This window comes from Pteropus alecto, unplaced genomic scaffold (assembly GCF_000325575.1).
Source record: "Pteropus alecto unplaced genomic scaffold, ASM32557v1 scaffold313, whole genome shotgun sequence".
NCBI classification, from domain to species: domain Eukaryota; kingdom Metazoa; phylum Chordata; class Mammalia; order Chiroptera; family Pteropodidae; genus Pteropus; species Pteropus alecto.
In genome coordinates, this window is record NW_006434832.1 from 1,067,292 (window position 1) to 1,085,816 (window position 18,525).

General features: G+C 53.0%; 1 protein-coding gene across 1 annotated transcript in view; it reads right to left on the reverse strand.

Annotated features, from left to right (window-relative positions):
• C1QL1 (complement C1q like 1) overlaps nucleotides 1–14,834 on the reverse strand; it is a 23,866-nt gene extending 9,032 nt beyond the window's left edge. The window contains exons 1-2 of the mRNA XM_025045611.1: nucleotides 14,818–14,834; nucleotides 11,420–11,579 (exon numbers count right to left, since the gene is read on the reverse strand). Coding sequence (XP_024901379.1) covers nucleotides 11,420–11,579; nucleotides 14,818–14,834 — 177 coding nt within the window. The remainder of the gene's footprint in view (nucleotides 1–11,419; nucleotides 11,580–14,817) is intronic.
• Between the last annotated feature and the right edge of the window lie 3,691 nt (nucleotides 14,835–18,525).

An 18,525-nucleotide genomic window follows, 5' to 3' on the forward strand; every position in this document is an offset into this window, starting at 1 on the left:
CTCTGGGGCCACCGCCCCCTCCACCCCGCCCCGCTTCACCCGCTTCGCGCGACTCAGCGCCCGCGATGGGTGGTGCTGAAGGAGGGGCCGACGCCTAATTGGGCCGCGGGCGGTAGGGCTCCGCCCACTCATAGGGGCGGGATAGAGGGGGCGGTGCCACGGAGAGGAGGACCAGAGCCAGCACAGGAAGGGAGAGACTGAGGGAGCGACAGAGATTCGGAAATGAGATAGGAGCCAGAGTCTGGAAAAGAGGCTCCCATAGGGAAAAGGAGAACAGGGACCAAAGAGCGAATAGAAGAGAGGGCCACCAGGAAATCTAGAGAGAGCTGGAGGGACTAGGAAGGAGAAGCCTCGAGGGTTGGCTACGAGGAAAACCGAGAGGGACAGGAGACGAGAGGGGCCACTGTCTGCAGGGGGGCGGAGGCAAGGAGGAGCACCCCGGTCTGCTGGGGACAAAGAGAGGGGCTGAGGGAATGCTGGAGCGGGAAGCAAAAAGGACGAGGAGGAGGGTGATGAGGGGGGAAAGGCAAAAGGAGGATGGGGAGGGGGGCATCCTGCACTCAAGCCTTTCAGATCGCCTGTCGGGGAGATCCTGGGGAGATCATACTGTCAGGGTGCCTAGCGGGATCCCGGTACTGACAGCAGCCGCTCCCTCCTTTTTTTCTGGCTCCGGGCTGTTCCCTGACCCACCTTCCTCCCCACCCAGGGGCCAGAATCTTCTGCCTACTCCTCCTCTCCTCTTCCCCTTTCTCACCAAGCTCCAGTCCAGACCAGGCTGCTTTATCCTGGAGGTGGAGTCTCCTCCATCTTCCTCTGATCACTCCCCTTATCTATGCTTTTAGACAGCGGAGAACTGGGGGCCTTGAGAAAGTGGGAACCCCCACGTTATTTCTCCTTTCTGATCGGTACAAACATATCCCTAGGTGGCGGTCCCCTTTTCCAGCCTCCAAGAGGAGGAGGGGTTGTGTTCACCCAGCCCCTCAGCTCCTTCTCCCCACCCCAGGCTTCTCAGCAGGCCCCTAACTCTTCTTCCTATCAGGTTGCATGAGGCAAATCCTCTTCCCCAAGTGCAGCAAAGTGTTTAGGTTGCATAAACTGAGCTGTGTCTGCTTCCATAAAAGTATTTGTCACATTATTGGAGACCCAGCTCCACTGCTCCTCCTTCCCCCTCCTTTAACCCAGCCCACCAGGGAGGGCTCTGCCTTTTGCCATGGCTAAAGGATGCCCCTCCAGCCTCTTTCTTTTCTCCTGAGAGGTACCCTCCCAGCTCACACTCTCCTCTTGCTGACCTGTCGTGGGGTCCTTATGACGCCCTGACTTTCTCCAACCAAGGTTGGGATTGCTGAACCCCATCCAGAGCTGGGAGGAGGAAGGGGGCAGCAGGATATCCAGTGGTGAGCTGTAAGAGAGGACTTTCCAAGCGCTGACAGCTGAGCCGGGGTTAGAATGACCCCCACTGCCAAGGAGGGAGCCAAAACAATTCAATAAATAGCATTTCTTCAGGGCTTACTGTGTGCCAGGCCCCGTGTTGAATGCTTTAGATACGCGGTCACACTTGATCTTCACATCAATCCATAGAGGTAAAGCCCATCATTGTCCTCATTTTACAGACGGAGAACTGAGGCTCTAGCAGATTAAGAGATCTACCAGAAGTCACACAACTAAAAATTGGCAGAACCAGGATTCAAACTCGCAGCCTGGCTCCACACCATTAGGTCCCTAGGCGCTTTCCATTGCCCAAAGGGAAGAAGATGTCAAGTGCAGGGGATGGAGGCTCCCCAGGCTCAAAAAGAGCAGTCCTCAGCTCTCAGCTGCCAGTCCGGCCTCCTGACCCCCTCCGCGGTCTCCCCCAGTATGACTCCTTGAAGAGCGACAGGGCTCGTGACCCGAGGGACAAGGGCGCGGTAATTAGTGTATGATTGTGCAGCCTCCTCCCCCTAGTTCGCACGCAAACGGGTCCCTCTTTAGCTAGGCTGCTGGTACTCGTCCGCCCCTCGCAGCCCTCCCAGAACCCGCCAGGGAAACTGCAGCTGGCCGCCCGAGGCTGAGAAGGGGCGGGAGCACCCACCACCCGCACTCGCCCGGGCGTCCAAGGCCCCCCGCCCCGAAAGAGCGCCCGCTCCCCTGGCGCGATGTGGCGTCTCTGTCAGCCCAGCCGGATTCTCCCCGCTTCGCTGGAGTGGAAAATAAAGGCTTCAAACTTTGCAGAGAGGAGCTGGTGCCAGCACTTTAATTAACAACCATCTTAGCCTGTGAGCCTGGGCCACCAGCCCGCGCCTCCCCGGGACTCGCCAGGCCCCGCCCCTGCCCCGCCCAAGTTCCGAAGGACGTGTACCCCAGCCGAGGCTCTCGGCGCCCCTTTTCGGAGGGAGATGAGGGCCTGACTGAGGGGGACGAGTGCTGCCTTGGAGGGCGTCTTCCCAGCTTAACACCTGAGGACCCCAAGCCTTCCCACCCTACTCACCCATCCCAAATTCTCTAAAACCTGGTAGTTGAAGATTCTGGAATTAAAAAGCTGCGTGCCAATCCCACCTGGTGATTTTAGGCCAGTCACCTAACCCGCTGCGCCTTAACTGTCTTCCGCTGGAAAAAGGGTTGTTGTGAGGATTAAATGAGATATAATGAATGGAAAATGCTGGGTTCAGTATCTGATCCGTATAATGCACTTAATAAATGGTGACTAATAACATTATTCCACTTCAAGGCTAAGAAGGCCCTTCCATCACCCCAGGCCTCGGATCTCCTTCTCTCGCCTTTTTCTTACAGACTTCTGAGCCTGGCATTAGCAGAGGAGGACAATGGCTTATACTGCCAGGTTGAGAGACAGGACTAGATGAGTGAGGAAGGAAGGCGGGAGTTCTGGCTCCCAGGTCTCTTCCTCAACCACCTGCCAAGATCAGGCAGCCAGGTTTTCAGAAAGGGAAAAAAGATGAGCAGCAAAGGAAGGGAGGGCAGCAGGATCTGTAGCTCGGATGCCAGCAGTGCCGGGACCTGAAGGTCTAGCTTGGCTTTCCCTCCTGTGAGTGAGAGCTCTTCGCTCCTGCAGCCCCCTCACTCCAGGGGTAGGGATGGGGTGCTGGGCATTGCGTTGGTGTGTGGAGGGTGCAAGAATGTGGGTAAGTTCTTTATTTATGCATGGCTGACTCTAGGAAACTGGGTGGCTCTTCCCTGGTATTTTGGGGTTCTTCGAATGAATCTGAGTGGGTGTGAATTTATTAGAGATTGCGTTTGTGTCCGGGTTTGAGAGCAGTGAAAGGGGTGCCCTGACTCATCAGCTGGCAGGTCTGAATTCATTTGTTCATTTGTTCCTTCAGTAAACATTTACTGAAAACACCTAGTGAGGCACTGCCAGGTGGTAGTGGTGGTGTGTCCAAAAATAAGTTAGACGTAAGCAGTACCCCTGAGGCGCTCACTCTTTGGCAGGGATTACAGGAAGGAAGAAATGATAAATGCTATGATAATTATTGCAGCTAACATTTTTTGAGCACTTACTAAGTGCAAGATCTGGTTCTAAGGCACTTTATGTGGATTATCTCATTTAAATTTCACAATCTATTATTAGCATGGACTTAAAACTATTACATGGCCATTTAACATCAATAACCCCATAAGGGAGGTACCTTTATTTTCCCACTCTGTAGCCAAGGAAACCAAGACTTGGGTAGAGGTTTGTGCTAGGTGTTACGAAGCACAGATGAAAAATTCCCTGCTCAAAGGACTCCAGGAAGACTTTACAGGGGAGGTGTCAGTTTTCCATCTATTTATCCATTCATTCATCCATCCTCCATCCATTCTATAAGTCCATATTAAGTGACTATCTACCACATTCTTATTATTACAAAACAAAGTGATAAGCATGACAAAGACTTCTGACCTCATGTGGTTTGCAGTGTATGGCAGGAACCTGGACACTTCAATAAGTAACTGCTATGTAGCTTGGCAAGTAAGCTGCCTGGGAATGTGTAGGGTGCTACAGGAGCATGCAGCTGTGTCGCCTAAATTCATCTGGAAGCAGGGAATTATGAGAAGCTTCCTGGAGGAGGTGATATTTAAGTTAAGCCCTGATGAAAAGAAGGCGAGGTGAATAGGATGGCTGCCAGAGGTGGAAGAGAGAGGGAGGGAGGGAGGGAGGGAAGATTATTCCAGAGTGAGGGAATAGCATGTGCTAAGAATAAGCTTGCAGGGCCTTGTGGGCCCCGACAAGGAATGTATAATTTATCCTGAGGACAATTAGAAACTACTGAAGGGTGTCGAGTGAGCAATATAATCAGATTTCTCAGATTAGAAAGGTCATTCTGGCTACTGTGGGGAGGAGGGGTTAAAATAGAGTAAAAGTGTCATAGGGAGATTAGATAGGAGGCAATTGCAGTGGTCCGGTGAGAGCTGATAAATGGACTGATCTGATGGGATGAGGGTGGGGTGGGGACTTCCAGGTTTCTGGAAGGATCTTGAAATGTTTATGAAATGAATTAAGGATGGTTGAATGTTGTTGCTCTTACCTGAGTACTGATAGGTGCCAGGCTCTTTGCATTTCATTTAATCCTCACTGGAAGTCTAAGAAATAAGCATTATCATCTCCATGTTGGCGATGAAGATGCTGAGGCTCAGAGAGGTTAAGTAGCCTGCCCAAATTGCACAGCTGATAAGAAGAAGAGTCAGCATTAGACATCAGGTGTGTTTGACCCAAGGTTGGGACCCTTTACCACTCAGCTCAGCAGGCACATAGCTGGTGAGAAAAGCAAAGAAAGGCACTTCAGGGAGAAAGAACAGCTGGGTCAAAGCCCAGGACTATAAACGGCATATTTCTGGTTTTTGGTTGAAGACATCAGTCTACAGCCCTGGCTTAGGCAGGATAGGAAGTTGGGCACCAAGAGGCGGAGACTGGCCCTCAAGGTCCCGTGAGGCCACCAACTTGCCATGTGTGCTTGGGGAAGTTTCATCACATTTAAGGGCTTCCATTTCTTTCTCTGAGCTGGAGAATTGTCCAGGGCAGAGCTGAAAGGCTGTGATTCTCATGCTAAAGAAAATTCTCTATTGACATCCGTTAACAAATTTTAAATCTCTTCATGACATTTAAACTCAGACACTTCTAGATCCTCCATGGGAAAAGCCTCCATAATTTCAGCCCCACTTTGTGGAAGGGCATTTGGTCAGCAAATGGGGGAGAATGGAGGTTGTGGTGTGATTTGGGGTGGCTCAGGGCCTCCTCCTCCCCACCCCCACTGGCCCGAAGCCACAACTGGGGGCTGCCCATCCCAAATCCAGCTCCAGGGAGGCAGCTCTGTAAAGGCCTCCACTGTGAAAGAGAAGACCTCATCTGAGGGCCCTTCTCCCCTCAGCCAGGCCTGCATCTCCCAGCTGCATGTATAAGTAATGAGGCTCCGCAGTCCCAACAGGAACCAATATAATGGCGGGTGCGTGGGGTCAGCCTGTGAGACAGATAGCGGGATGCAGGAGTGACAGGCAGTGCAATTATGCTGAGCCTCCTGCAAAAATGCAGAGAGAAGGCCCTGCCTGGCCAGTTTAGTCGCATGCTCCCCACCCCCTCCCATAGGCCTTGACTCTTCCAGACCCCTCAGCCCTGGCCCCAGCTCACAGGCAACGTGGGGAAAGGCAGGCAGCTGGGGGAGGAGAAGGGGTGGGGAGAGGGTGGTTGGGGAAGGACTGGGCTGGTGGACAGCAGTTTGTTTTTCTGTGTTCTGGGGAAGACACCCCCAGATCTGAGGATGGGAGCATAAGGGAAAAAGCCTCCTGCTCCCTAGGATGAGTGGGGAAGGCTTTTTTTTTTTTTTTTTTTTTTTGGAAGCCCTATTCTTTCTAGGAAAAACCTTTTCTTGTATTCTCACCCCAGGAGTCCTAGAACTTAGTGTCTGGAAAGGTCTTAGAGACACCTCTGACAGACAGGGGAACTGAAGCTGGGAGAGGGGAAATGGCACGCTCAAGGTCACAGACCTATATGAGTCAGAGCCAGATGGGAGCTCCGAGGGCTCTTTTCAGGACCCCACTGGTGGAAGTCAGGGGACAGGGGGAGGAGTGGCTGATCGCTCACTCCTGTGCTAGGTGGTCTCCACAGCTCCACTAGGTGGTGGTGGAAGGTGGTTCTCAAGGAGGTCTCACAGCTGGGTACCAGGGTTAGAACTCTGGTTGCAGCGGGATCCTTGGAGAGCCCAAGTCAACCAGGGTTGCAGGTGGCTCAGCCCCTAACCCGTGTTCAGAGCACTTCCTCTCCATACATTTGAGGACAGGAGTGACTGAGAGGTGATCTCTGAGGTGACAGAGCCAGTAGAGTGGTGCTTAGTAAGTGTTCACTAAACCAAACTCCTGAACAGGGTCAGCTTCATGGACGTGCCACCTGTGCAGTGGCAAAGGTCTCACACTCTGCTGCCACCGCCTTGAAATCCTTAACAATTTTTGAACAAAGGACTTTACACATTTTCATTTTGCACTGGGCCCCATAAATTATGCTGTTGGTCCTGCCCCTGAACCAGAGGTGTGGTTTGTCCTTGGAGGAACTCCCCTGGCCCAGCCTCACTCAAAATGCCTCAAGTGGAGGGTGAACACAGAGCTGGGAGAAGCTGGTGTCTGATGGGCTTCCTGGGAGTCCCTACCCTACGGCTGACTGTGCATGTATGGGGTTGGGAGAACTTGGCTGCTCTGTCCTGTCAGCCTCGATCTCATCCACAGGCCTGCACTTTGCCTGTCTATCCATCTATGTGCCCTTCACTGATCCAGGCCAGCGGTATATATGTAGGGGGTGCCAGGCCACAGGACTCCTGGTCCCAGTTGGAGTTCCCTATCATTGGGGAGACACAGCCCCTCTGCGTACACCCACCCCTGCCCCCACTAGAGCGGGAGGGGCTGGCGGAGAGGTAGGGTGGGAGGCTTAATTAGCAGGCCCAGCCAGGCAGCAGGCGGTGGGCACAGAGCAGGCTGACTTTTCCCGCTATAGATCTGCTCTCCGGGAGAGGCACTGGCTGGCTGGCTTAGGCTTTGGCTGGGCTATTTTAGGAATATTCTTAACTCTTCCTGCGCCACTGCTATCACTGGACCTCTCTTCCAGAGCACATGCCAGCTCCAGACTGTCCTCCTCCTGATCCCTCCTCCCAGTCCCTGCTCTTCCTTTCTGGCAGCTGAGAAGGTCACACTTTTGGTCTCCCTGAACCCCCTTATTTTTGCTCTGCTCTCTGTCCTCTCCCTCACCCCCTCATCAGAACTCTGGACTAAGAAGATTGGCAGATCTGAGCATCACCCCAGCCTCTCCTTCTCATCTTATTGAGATAGTTAGCCACTCCCCACCCCCCATGAAAACAGCTGTCCTGGGCCCCCAAGAGGAGATGGGAAGCCACAGTCCTGGCTTCAGTCCTCTGGCAGAGCAGCAGCCCCTGCCTGCCTGCCTTTGATGCCCCATGAGGGTGTTCACACAAGCAGCCAGAGGCCCCACAATGTCCTGGGGTTCCCTCTTCCTCTTTTTTTCTCCCACTCCATTGTCTGGCTTCTTGGACAAATCTAAACCAGGATATAAGCATACCTGGACAAGGCCAACAGGAGTCCCACTGGGGGCCAGGAGGGTCCAGCATTAATAAATCTGAAATTCTTGCCAAGACATGGGAAGAGATCTCAGCTTACTTGGCGTCAGGGTTCCTGTGTCCAGGAGGCCCGAGACACCCTGGACTTTGGTGCCATCCCTTAGGCCCACGTCTTCTGGGACTAGGAGTTGGAAGTTGCCACCAAGCGCTATTGGGAAACTTGACTTGGAGATCCAGGCATACAGCTAGCTGATGACTCCACACGAATGCCCAAGGGACTTGCGGTGTACCTGCCACTGAGCTGGGCACTGGCAATAGAGGGTCAATAATCATCAACCTCTGCCTGAGAAGGTTCACCACGGTATCTGACCACCAGCCTGGCCCATGATGTTGACGGACTGGGGAAAGTGAGCCCGCCCCACAGGTGCCACCTAATTCCCCCTCCTCTGGGTTCCCATAGCCAGCCCAGATCCAGAAGTGACAGGGCTGTCTGGGGGCAGAGGATGAGGCCAGATTAAAGCGCTTTAGTTCCCCTCAGGGGTTATAGAGGGGGCTCTTGCAATGGGGATCACCGAGCTGCCAGTCTTCAAGCCTCCAATTTAGAAAGATCCAGATGGATATATCAGGAGTCCTGGGAAGATTTTGAGTTCAGAGAAATAATACCCTCTAGGCACTCAGGAAGAATTCTGTGTCTTTTAAAAAGTAAAAAGACCCCTCCCTTTAACCCTAATAGAGAGACATGAATAGGTTGGCTGTGATGGGGGCCCTGTCCCATCAGATAGGGGCAGTGCAGGCTTCTTGAGGCAGAGGCATAGATGAAGAGCTTTTTTTTGGGTTCACAGTTCCTGGTGAGGACACACTGGACACACAGACTAACCTTTGGCAAACTAGGAACTGAACCCCGAAGTCCTGGCCGCCTGCCTCTCCCGTGCAGCCTCACCTTTCCTTCTGCCCTGTTCCTTCCCCATAGCTTCCAGGCCAGGAGCTTCCAGCTGGTGGAGGATGTCTTGCTCCTCAGCAGCTGGGATTTGTAAATATTTATAGGAACATGGACCAGATCAGTGGCTGACAGGCCCAAGGAGTGGGCAGGGGGCCTGCCCAGAGTTTAGTAGCTTCAATTTCCCTTCCCCACACTCTGATCTGATTTGAGGGAGCCCAGGATGACAGAGATGGGGGTAATCAAGCAGGGCATGGGGCTGGCAGCCTCCACCTTCAAAAAGACCAGCTCAGAGGATGTGTTTTCCATCTGCCCCTGGCCCTGCTTCCACATTCAGTCACTTGCATCCTTCCACCTGCAACCGACTCCCCCTCGTGCACACACTGACCCTGCCCTCACACACATTCTTTCAACACTCACATATATATGCTATCACGCTCATGTGTATATACATGTTTTCTAACTCCCGCATCCACATCAAGGCTCCCTCTTCTGCTTACATCTTTGCAGACACACCAGCTCACTCACAAACCCATTCATTGGAGTCCCAGACCCCAGCCATTCCCCACAGGTATTAATCACAGGTCCTGGGAGGAAACCTCCTGTTTCCTGTCTGAGGTGGTGTGTGTATGTGTGTGTGTGTGTGTGTGTGGAACCTCCTGTTTCCTGTCTGAGGTGGTGTGTGTGTGCGTGCGTGCGTGCGTGTGTGTGTGTGTGTGTGTGTGTGTGTGTGTAGGGAGCAGATGGGACTGGGTCCTGAGGTCAGGGGGCGAGGAAGAGGGAGGAGGAGTGGATAGAGGTGTGGACCGACGACCATTCAGAGCTGATATCAGTCCAGAACGGAAGCATGACAGAGACAAAGACAAGCCAAGGAAATGAAGACTGACAAGAGTCAAGACAGATGGGGCAGGAGCTGGGGACAGAGGGCCCTCCCAAAGAGAAGCTGTCACGTTGCTGCTCCAGTGGCCTGTGAGACCAGCAGCACCCCCCAGCTGGAGCCTCTCCCCTCTAGATCTTGTCACTGTGGCTTTGCTTTGCTGCTTGGGCAGCCGGGAGTGGTGACAAGCAGGGAAGACAGTGCCCAAGGCAGCTGGCTCTGCCACTCTGGCCCGGCTGCTAACTCACCCATCAATGCCCATCTCATCACCCACAGGGGCCCAGATGAGACCAGTGACTGGCCTGGCTGCCCTTACCTCTCAGAGCCGCAGCGGGGAGAGAGAGGCAACTGAATCTCCCTCCTTGAACGGTGAGCCGTGCTAACCAGACTTTGCCTAGACCCCTGGCCCCTGGAGCTGAGCTTGGGAACCATGGGCTGACTCTTTGCTCCTGGCCCCGAGACATGAATAGCAACTGGTGCATAAGGCAGGGCTTGAGGAGGGGGCTGGGGAAGAAAGCCACTTTGAGGAATCAAACATGTTTTTGGTATAAATTTTTTATTTCATCTGCTTTACCATGCACAAGAATAATGTCCCCACACCCCATGCCCCTAGGTGCTCTGTTAAATAATTGTTCTTCTTACTTGGGGTCTGTTTCAAGGTATTTGTTCTGGGGCATCAATCAGTTTATGCACTGGAACAACCATTTCTATAAAATCAGAAATGCAAACGAATAATAATAATAAGCAGGAGAAGTTGCACTGGCTATCGTTTTCCTGTTTTTATTGGTCACTCAGTGCAGTTTTCCACTCAGGTTTTGACATCCTGATTAATTCATGCTTTCACGGATTCATTCATGTATTTATTCAACAACCATTGTTCATCCAGGTGCCAGGTCCTGTGCTGCATCCTGGAAGCCACTGCAAAAACCAGACAGGGTTCTTGCCAGCACAATGTTTAGAATCGATGGAAGAATACAAACACACAATGAAGTGCGATGTCCCCAGGGGGCCAGAGAGCAGTGTCTGGATGCCCTGCTTGGGGACCCAGATGTCTTGCTCTTCTAGCTGAATTCTCAAAAATGACCCAGAATCTCCCTCTCATCCCAGGATCATCTCCTTCGCACCCCTCTCTTGTCTCTGCAGGTCTGTCCTCCTGGGCAACCAGGCCATCTGAGAATGGTGGAGAGTATGAATGTGAAACTGAAATCTCAGTTTGGACCCTCACTGGCTGGGTGACCCCAAGCAATCATTCATCTCTCCAAGTTCCAGTTTCTTTCTCAGTTAAAACACAGCAACTAATCCCCATCATTATGGTGTCATCAACATCAAATGAGATTAAGTATAGAAAATACCAAAGATGATACCTGGCACATAGTAGGGCCTTAACTCATACTAACCTCTTCCCTGCCCCTTTGCCAGTGGTAGACACTATCTCTCTTCACTGACAAGGGGAAGAAACTGGGGAGGAATTGCAGGGTACGAGAGACCCATCATTCCATACACCAGGGGTCCCCAGCACCCCCGGGCTGCAGACTGCTAGGAGGTCCAGTACCAAAGATGATACCTGGCACATAGTAGGGCCTTAACTCATACTAACCTCTTCCCTGCCCCTTTGCCAGTGGTAGACACTATCTCTCTTCACTGACAAGGGGAAGAAACTGGGGAGGAATTGCAGGGTACGAGAGACCCATCATTCCATACACCAGGGGTCCCCAGCACCCCCGGGCTGCAGACTGCTAGGAACCCTTGGCCAGTTAGGAACCAGGCTGCAGGCACAGCAGGAGATGAGCCAGTGAGTGAAGCTTCATCTGTGTTTGCAGCCGCTCCCCAGCACTAGCATCACCACCTCAGCTCCACCTCAGATCATCAGGCATGAGATTCTCACAGGAGCACCGGTCCCTGGTACCAAAAAGTTTAGGGTCCGGTGCCATACACCACGAATCTATGCCTCATGTCATTCTCCCAGGAAGTCCAGTTCCGCTCTGAGGGGAGCCTCTTATTTGGGGGGAGGAGGTGGAATGGCCTGGCTTTGCCGCGTGGCCCACATGAACATTCCAGAGAAACAGCCCCTTTCTTCACCTTTTCCTTCCGTCTGGCTCTCAAGGTTAAAACAGCATATTGTGTGTGTGGTGGTCGTGAGATGGCAGTGATGGTGATGATGATGGCGATGCTTGTGGTGATAGGGCTGGTGATGGTGAAGATTGTGACGATGATAATGACGGTGATGGTGGAGGTAGTTCTGATGGTGGATGGAGGTGGTGATGGTATTAGTGGTGATGGACGTGGTGATGGTGGTGGTAGCAACTCATTTCAGAATCCTACGTTCAGATTTTGAGAGCTAGATGATAATTCAGTTCTAGCTAATCCACTGAGGGCCTACTATGTGTGGGCCCTGTAGTGCTCGCTTTATTTCCACAGCAATTCACGGAGATTACTGACTCCTTTTGCAGATAAAGACACTGAGGCCAGGGATAACAAGTGACCTGGTTACCAGCTTAAGCTAGTAAGACATGGAGAGGTACTTAAACCCTGGATCCTTTGACATAGGAATCCCCATGTTCCTTCTCTATGCCATCTTGAAGCCACCCACATTTCACAATAGGAGACATGGAGAAGCAAGGAGGTTAACTGATTTGCCCAAGGTCATGCAGCTGTTTGAAGCAGAGCCTGGCTATTTTCTCTGCATTTCTAGGTCTCAGCAGCCTTGCCATCACCAGGGGCTGGGTCTCACTGAGGAGGAAATCAGCATCGAACTCCGTATAGCCATGACAGAGGCCCAGAGCCCAGACCTCCGCAGGCCTCTGGGGCTGGTTCTGTATCTGCTGTCCTCCTGACCCTGTACACTGTCAACTCCAGTCTCCGCCTCCAGCCTCAGAGTGAGAGTGACAGACACCCAGCTGTTGCCTGACCCATTACACTTGACATCCCCTCCCCCAGATCTGACCGTGGGCCTCCTTTGTCCTGTACACCATGCTGCAGCAACTCTGACTGGCACTAAAGAGGAAGGACAAGGGCTGGCACTCTACCCTCATCCCTGTCTGAGCTCTGAGGTGATGAGCTTGGGGGTCCAGTCACTTTGCTCTTCTTTTCTGGTCCTGGACCTTAGTCTCCTGCTCAAAACAATGGCTAGCTCCACCTTGATTTCCTACACCCCCACCCTTAGGAGTCAGTGAAAAAGGGAAGAGGAGAGAAAGAACTATGCCCAGGCTGCACACTGTCCATAGACTTCCTCCCCCAGGAAGCCTTCTGGACTCATCCCACACAGTTCCACTCTCCCTGACCTCTCTGACCATCCATTCAATCTCAATCTATGTGTCTGACTTTAAGTCTGAGTCATGATGATGATGATGGTGAGCTAGTACAGGTAGTGGTGATGGTGGTGGAGGTGGTGGAGGTGATGGTAATGGTGGGATAGCGATGTTGGTGATGGCGGTGGTGATGGTAGGGATGGTGATGGTAGCTCTTGGATGATCAGAGGAAGGTTGGACCTCCTGCGGGGAGGGCGGTTGACTGGTCATTACCTTCTACTTCTTCCCCCACCTCTTTAATAAAGAATAGCTATAACTTATTGAGCGTTGCCTATAAAATAGGTGCATGCTCAATACTTTATGAGTAATAATTCATTTAACCCTCTCAACAACCCTGAGGCAGGTACTAGTATTTTAGAGATGAGGCAGCTGAGGCACAGAGAGGTTAAGTCACTTGCCCAAGGTTATACAGCTAGCAAATAGCAGAGGCTAGACTCGGTCACATCCTCGTACCAGATTCTTGACTCCTGCCCTCTACTTCTGCCTCCCAAGTAGAGCTCCATGCATGGAGGAGAACTGTCTAGGTGTGTGTGTGTGTGTGTGTGTGTGTGTGTGTGTGTAAAAAATAGAGAGAGAGAGAGAGAGAGAGAGAGAGAGAAGGGGACTTTAGGGGACCCTCGATCTTGGAGTTTCCATGGCCAAGCCATGCCATTCTATCTTCCTGCCTCCACCTCTCGGGAGCACTGACAAGGAGATGAGGGTCATGGGTGTGTGGGAGAGGCTAGATTCCACCAGGTGGTGGTCACAGAATTGGGGGGTAGGGGGACTCTGCTTGACCCATGTGAGGGCGCTCACCCCAGCTCCTGGCTAGGGCTCCCAGCCTCAGAGCGCCATCCTGCCAGCCTCCCTCCCTCCCAGGATCTCATTATATCCCTAAGAGAAACTGACAGCCTCAATATCTTACTTTGCAAATATAGTTTATTCCTTCAATAAAGCCGCCTGCGCAGGGGAATGTTTAAGCCCCGCTCTCCCCCGAGAGCCTTATTTGAATTTCTAAAGTCTTTAGTCGGCTCCTCCAATGGGGCAGCTGGGTAATGAAAACGCAGCCAGCTTATAGCAGGGGATTCATTTCCTGTCCGGTCTGGTCTGATCTCCGCTGTCACTGCTAATGGACTGACCCACCGAAGGGAGAACCCCTGGCTACTTGGATGCTGTGGGGGAGGAGGCAGGGAGGCCTGGTATGGGCCTGAGCACCCAGGACTCCTCCACAGGGTCTCTATGCCCAGGGACCCCTAGACAGCATCCCTCAGGCCAAGATGCTCCCCCAGAGGCCCAGCTCACCAATCCCTGGGAGTGAGGCCTCCTCCCTGGCTGGACCCCATCACTCCAGGGCAGCCCCTATCCTGGGCCCCCATGGGAGTCTCTAATTAAAAGACCGGCACGCCCCTCAGGGACTCATTAGGCCTGCTGTGCAGAGAACATTTAATCATTGCTCAGAGCATCGATTGGAAAATCAATTTCTTTGTCTCTCCGCACGCGGCGTTGGAGAAGTGGGGGGAGCGCTGACCTCCTTCTGCTGCCATGTAAAGTGCTGCACATTTAATCAGGGAACAGAAATCAATTAGCCACTTACGAGGTTGGCTTTAGTTACCGAGTCGGCGGGGCCCTCGCTCGAGCTCAGCCACTGACAGAAGTGAATCTCTCCCTACCCTGCCTGGCAGCTGCTCCTAGACATCCCCCTAGCTTTCCGGGGGGCCCCTCCCCACGCTGGACACCTCTCATCCAGACAGACCTCCTAAGAGCCCCAGTGAAGTCCTGGGATGGCTCCTCAAACCCAAGCTCACGGTCACAGCCTTCCTGGATGACCCTCTAGCCACAAACTCTGACTCCGAGAAGCCATGTGGAGACTCAACAGAGGCCCATTCGAACCTCAGCTTTGCTCCCCGCTGGCTTCTGTGATGTCAGGGAAGCTTCTTAACCATGAAATGGGAATAATAATCGTACCCACCTCACCAGAGTGGGGTGAAAATTCAGTGAGACCATCTAAAGTGCCTCCAAAAGAGTTGAGGCTCAAGAAAGAGAATTTTGCACTCACACCCGTGCGGTGGTGTCTTTTCAGAACCACAGTCAGCCAGGTCCGACAAGGGACAGTGTGGGTGTGAGCCAGGGGCCTCTGGCCACTGTCCTCTTCCCTCAGGACCGGGCAGGTGGGCCCAGTGCCCTCCTCACCTCTCCATTTTCCCCATGGCCTTCTGGGAGCTCGAATCTGAGTCACCTCTGTAGCCATTCTCCCGCTCCTACCTGTGCACCCCCACCCGGCCGCACTTTCTGGCTGCTCCCTCACCCATGAGGATGTGTCTGCCTCACCTCTTTGCCCGCCCCACACAGCTCCGAGGGGACAAGCTTCCCAGTGATGTCTCATGCACCCAGGTTATGTACACCCAATTACACAGAGTTGTACACAGTCTGCACGCCCCATTACACATGGCTTCGCAGTTTCTCCCAGTCACAGTGACAGGACTCCCAGTCCTCTCACACAGGCGCACACACTGGCTTTCCCAAACTCACACAGCCGTCCCCACTGCTGGCTGCACATGCAAGCACCCCTGCCCTGTGTCACACGCATGGGCTCGCCCAGGCTCACCTGCAGGTCCCCCACCTGCAGAGTTGCACACTGGTGGCACACATGCTCACACGCACACACACGCGTGCGTACCCATTCTGTAATAATATTAGACATGCCATTTCTTTTGCATGACAGTTCCAGTGGAGATGCTCAGAGCTGTCACTTGGATGAAAAATAATGCATAATCCTTGTCTTCCTTCCTTCCCTTCCCTTTCTTTCTTCCTTGTTTAATGAGCTCCTAAAAATATTCCTTGCTGTCTCGCCGAGGCTGTGGGCTAAGTGTGAGTCAAGCTTCCCTACTCCCTCCCATCCCCATTCCCTCCTGTGGCCCCCAAGTGGGCTGCAGGATAAAGGGTCACAGCCAGTCTTAGTGCTTGGCCATGCCAGGTCAGGCAGAAGGGCTCTCTCCCAGGCCTCTGCAGATCTCTGACTCTTGTCCCTCCCCTCCCCTGGCTAACCCACCTGAGCTGGGAATGAGGGAGGCAGGTGAGGCACGGGCGGGAGCAGGAAGAAAAGCAGAAGCCTTTCTCAGGTTCCTGATCACCTTTGGCAAACTCCTCTTCCGCTCCTGAGCAGTCGCACAGGAATCACCCCATCCATCATCCCTTCCACCTCAGGAGGAAGGGGCCTGCGTGTAGCCACCGTTCCTTCTCCACCTCCTTGCACACTTGCTTCCTTCTCCCTCTCAGAACTCAGAGGGAGGAATGGCTTCCCCGAACCCCCGGCTTCTACCAGCACCTGATTCTGGCTCTGCTGGGAAAACTGCAATTGTCACGGCTTCCTCTAATTCATCCTTCAAGCTCTAGAGCTAAGTCACCTCCTCCCTGAAGCCTCCCTGATTCACACAGAAGGAGCTATTTGTTCACTGTACATATTGACACGCTTTAATAATATGAAATTTACTAAGGAGAGGCAATCGCATATCATGCCCGGTGGGAACTTTGTCTCTCTGTGGGACTCTCCACTGTGTGTTTTGTTTCTTATTTACATATGTCACTCCCACCGTATCTGAGCTCCTTCAGGCTGGAACCTGGCTGGCCTGATTGGATGAATGGGTAGATGGACGGATGGACCGGGGGTGATGTAGAGGGAAGAGCTCAGAGCCGTGAGTCAGGGGCCTGACAGTTCACCTGGTTTCCATGAACATTTACTGTGACTTTGGGAAAGGCAAAAGCCCTCTCTGGGCCTCAGTTTCCCCATATGTAAAATAGGAGAGCCAGGCCAGGCGGTGTCTGATGTCCGTTGCAGCTCCGATAATCCTCACTCTGTGATTCTCCACAGTGTCAGATGGACTTTAACACCCCATCCTACTGTGTGTGAGGGGCTGGGGCGCTGTGCTGAACGTGGCACGGGGCGCTCGGCACAGTGATCTGGGGCTTTATTTTCCCAGCCTTTCCTCTGCCTCCCACCTCTCCCATACCTATTTCTTTGCTACGGTTTCCTCAATTCCACTCCCGTAGCTTCGTATCGTTCTCTGTCCCTTCTCTTGCTTTTTCTGGGCCTGCGTCCTACCCTTTAGTAGCTCAGAGCAAGTGCCCTCCCCACTGCCCTTCCTTGGTCTTTCCTCCCCCAGCTCCACCTGCTTCAGGAGCCCCCTCCCCACAGGCCTCCCCATCTTATCCCAGCAGCTCCAGTCCTGAAAGGTTAAGCTAATAGCAGCTGCTTTCCCATCAGCTGCTCTTGTTTGCTCTACATAATTGCAGGAGAGGGGGCAGGGCGGGGAGCCCTCTGAGTGGTAGCGGGTGTATAGGGAGGGGGCTGCGCAGCCTTGTCCCTGGGAGGGGTGGGCACTGTGGGAAGGTGGCACTTACAGAAATGAGATGGGAGGTTGTGTAGGAACTGATCACTTGGGACAAGAATTGGGCAGAAGGCCCAGCTGTGGCAGAGTTATCTGGAGAAGGGAAAGTGGGGTCCAGGAGAAGAGCTGTCAGAGATGTTACTATTACTGGGAAGAAAATAATAACAATAATAATAGCCATGAGTAACATTTGTCAAGCAGGTACTGTGGGTTTAGGTCCTATACCAAGACTGGTTTATCTCGCTGATCTTCACAATAGCCCCAGGATGCAGGTTCAGCTCTTGTGCCCATTTTACAGGAAACTGAGGCTCCAGGAGGTTAATTGTTGCCCAAGGTCACATGTTGCTAAATGGCAGAGGCTCAAACGGAGACTGCTCTTATTCACAACTTCTGCTCAGAGAGGGTCGGCATTTGCAGGGATTTGGGAGGCCATTAGGTCCAACCCACTCATTGTCCAGAGGGACAGAAAGAAAGGGACTTGCCCAAACTCAGAGAGCAAGTTATTGTCATAATTGGGCTGAGGATTCAGGTCTGATGCAGAGGGCGTTGCTCCCCTTCTGAGCCTCAGTCCCCTTGGAGACTTTCTGTGGATGGGGTGCTTGGGTGAGGGGCGCCAAGGTAGACAAGGCAGGCCTCCTGGTGGATGGTGTCGACCTGAGTGAGCATGGTGTGGGCACAGAGAAGGGGCAACGCCTCCTCTCCACCAGGGTGAGCAGCCCTGGCCTCCTGCTGGTGTGAGAATCTTCAATAATTCATCAGGGACAGAGCGGAGCCTGGAGGAGCTAGCGGAAGGTAGGGTGGGGAATGTCACAGCCAGTGGCAGTGAATTTAGGCCAGTACCAGAAAGCTGGAGATAGGAAGTTAGCATGCCTAGGTCCTTGGGCCAAGCCCTCTCAGCTACAGACTTGGGGCCATGCTGGCCTCCACATTCCTGCCTCCCATCTCGGAGCTGGGGGACCACACATGGGCTCCAAACACAATAACTTGTCTCTTATTTTTCTCCCAAGGGATGGCTTCTCTTGGGATAGACATTGTTTTCTCTTTTAGACTTGGGGACCCCCTAAGACAAGAACTGCGTCTCTATCATCAGATTGGTGCTTCCAGGGTAGGGATTGAGTCTCCCCCATCAGAGTGGACATTCACCTAAGACGGAGATTGTGCCTCCCCCATCGGACTACTTCCCCTCCAGCCTCCGCCCCTGCGATCTGATGGTCACAGCAGCTCTAATGTTGGCTCCATCCTGATCTATCCCTGGCCCTACCTCATAGCAATAAATAATCCTGTCTCTGCCTGGCTTCTGCCTGGGTACCCACCAGACTTTCCTTGCAGTGACCTGCTAGGCTGGATGTGGCTCTCCTCAAGTTAACACTCTTCCTTCTGCCTGGCCCCTTAGCAATAGCGAGCACAGGGACCATCCTTCTTTCCCTTCTTGGTAAGCATCCATGGGCCCCTGGCTGGTTACGGCCATTTCCCACCATTCACACCACTAATGGGACCCTTGACGACAATGTAG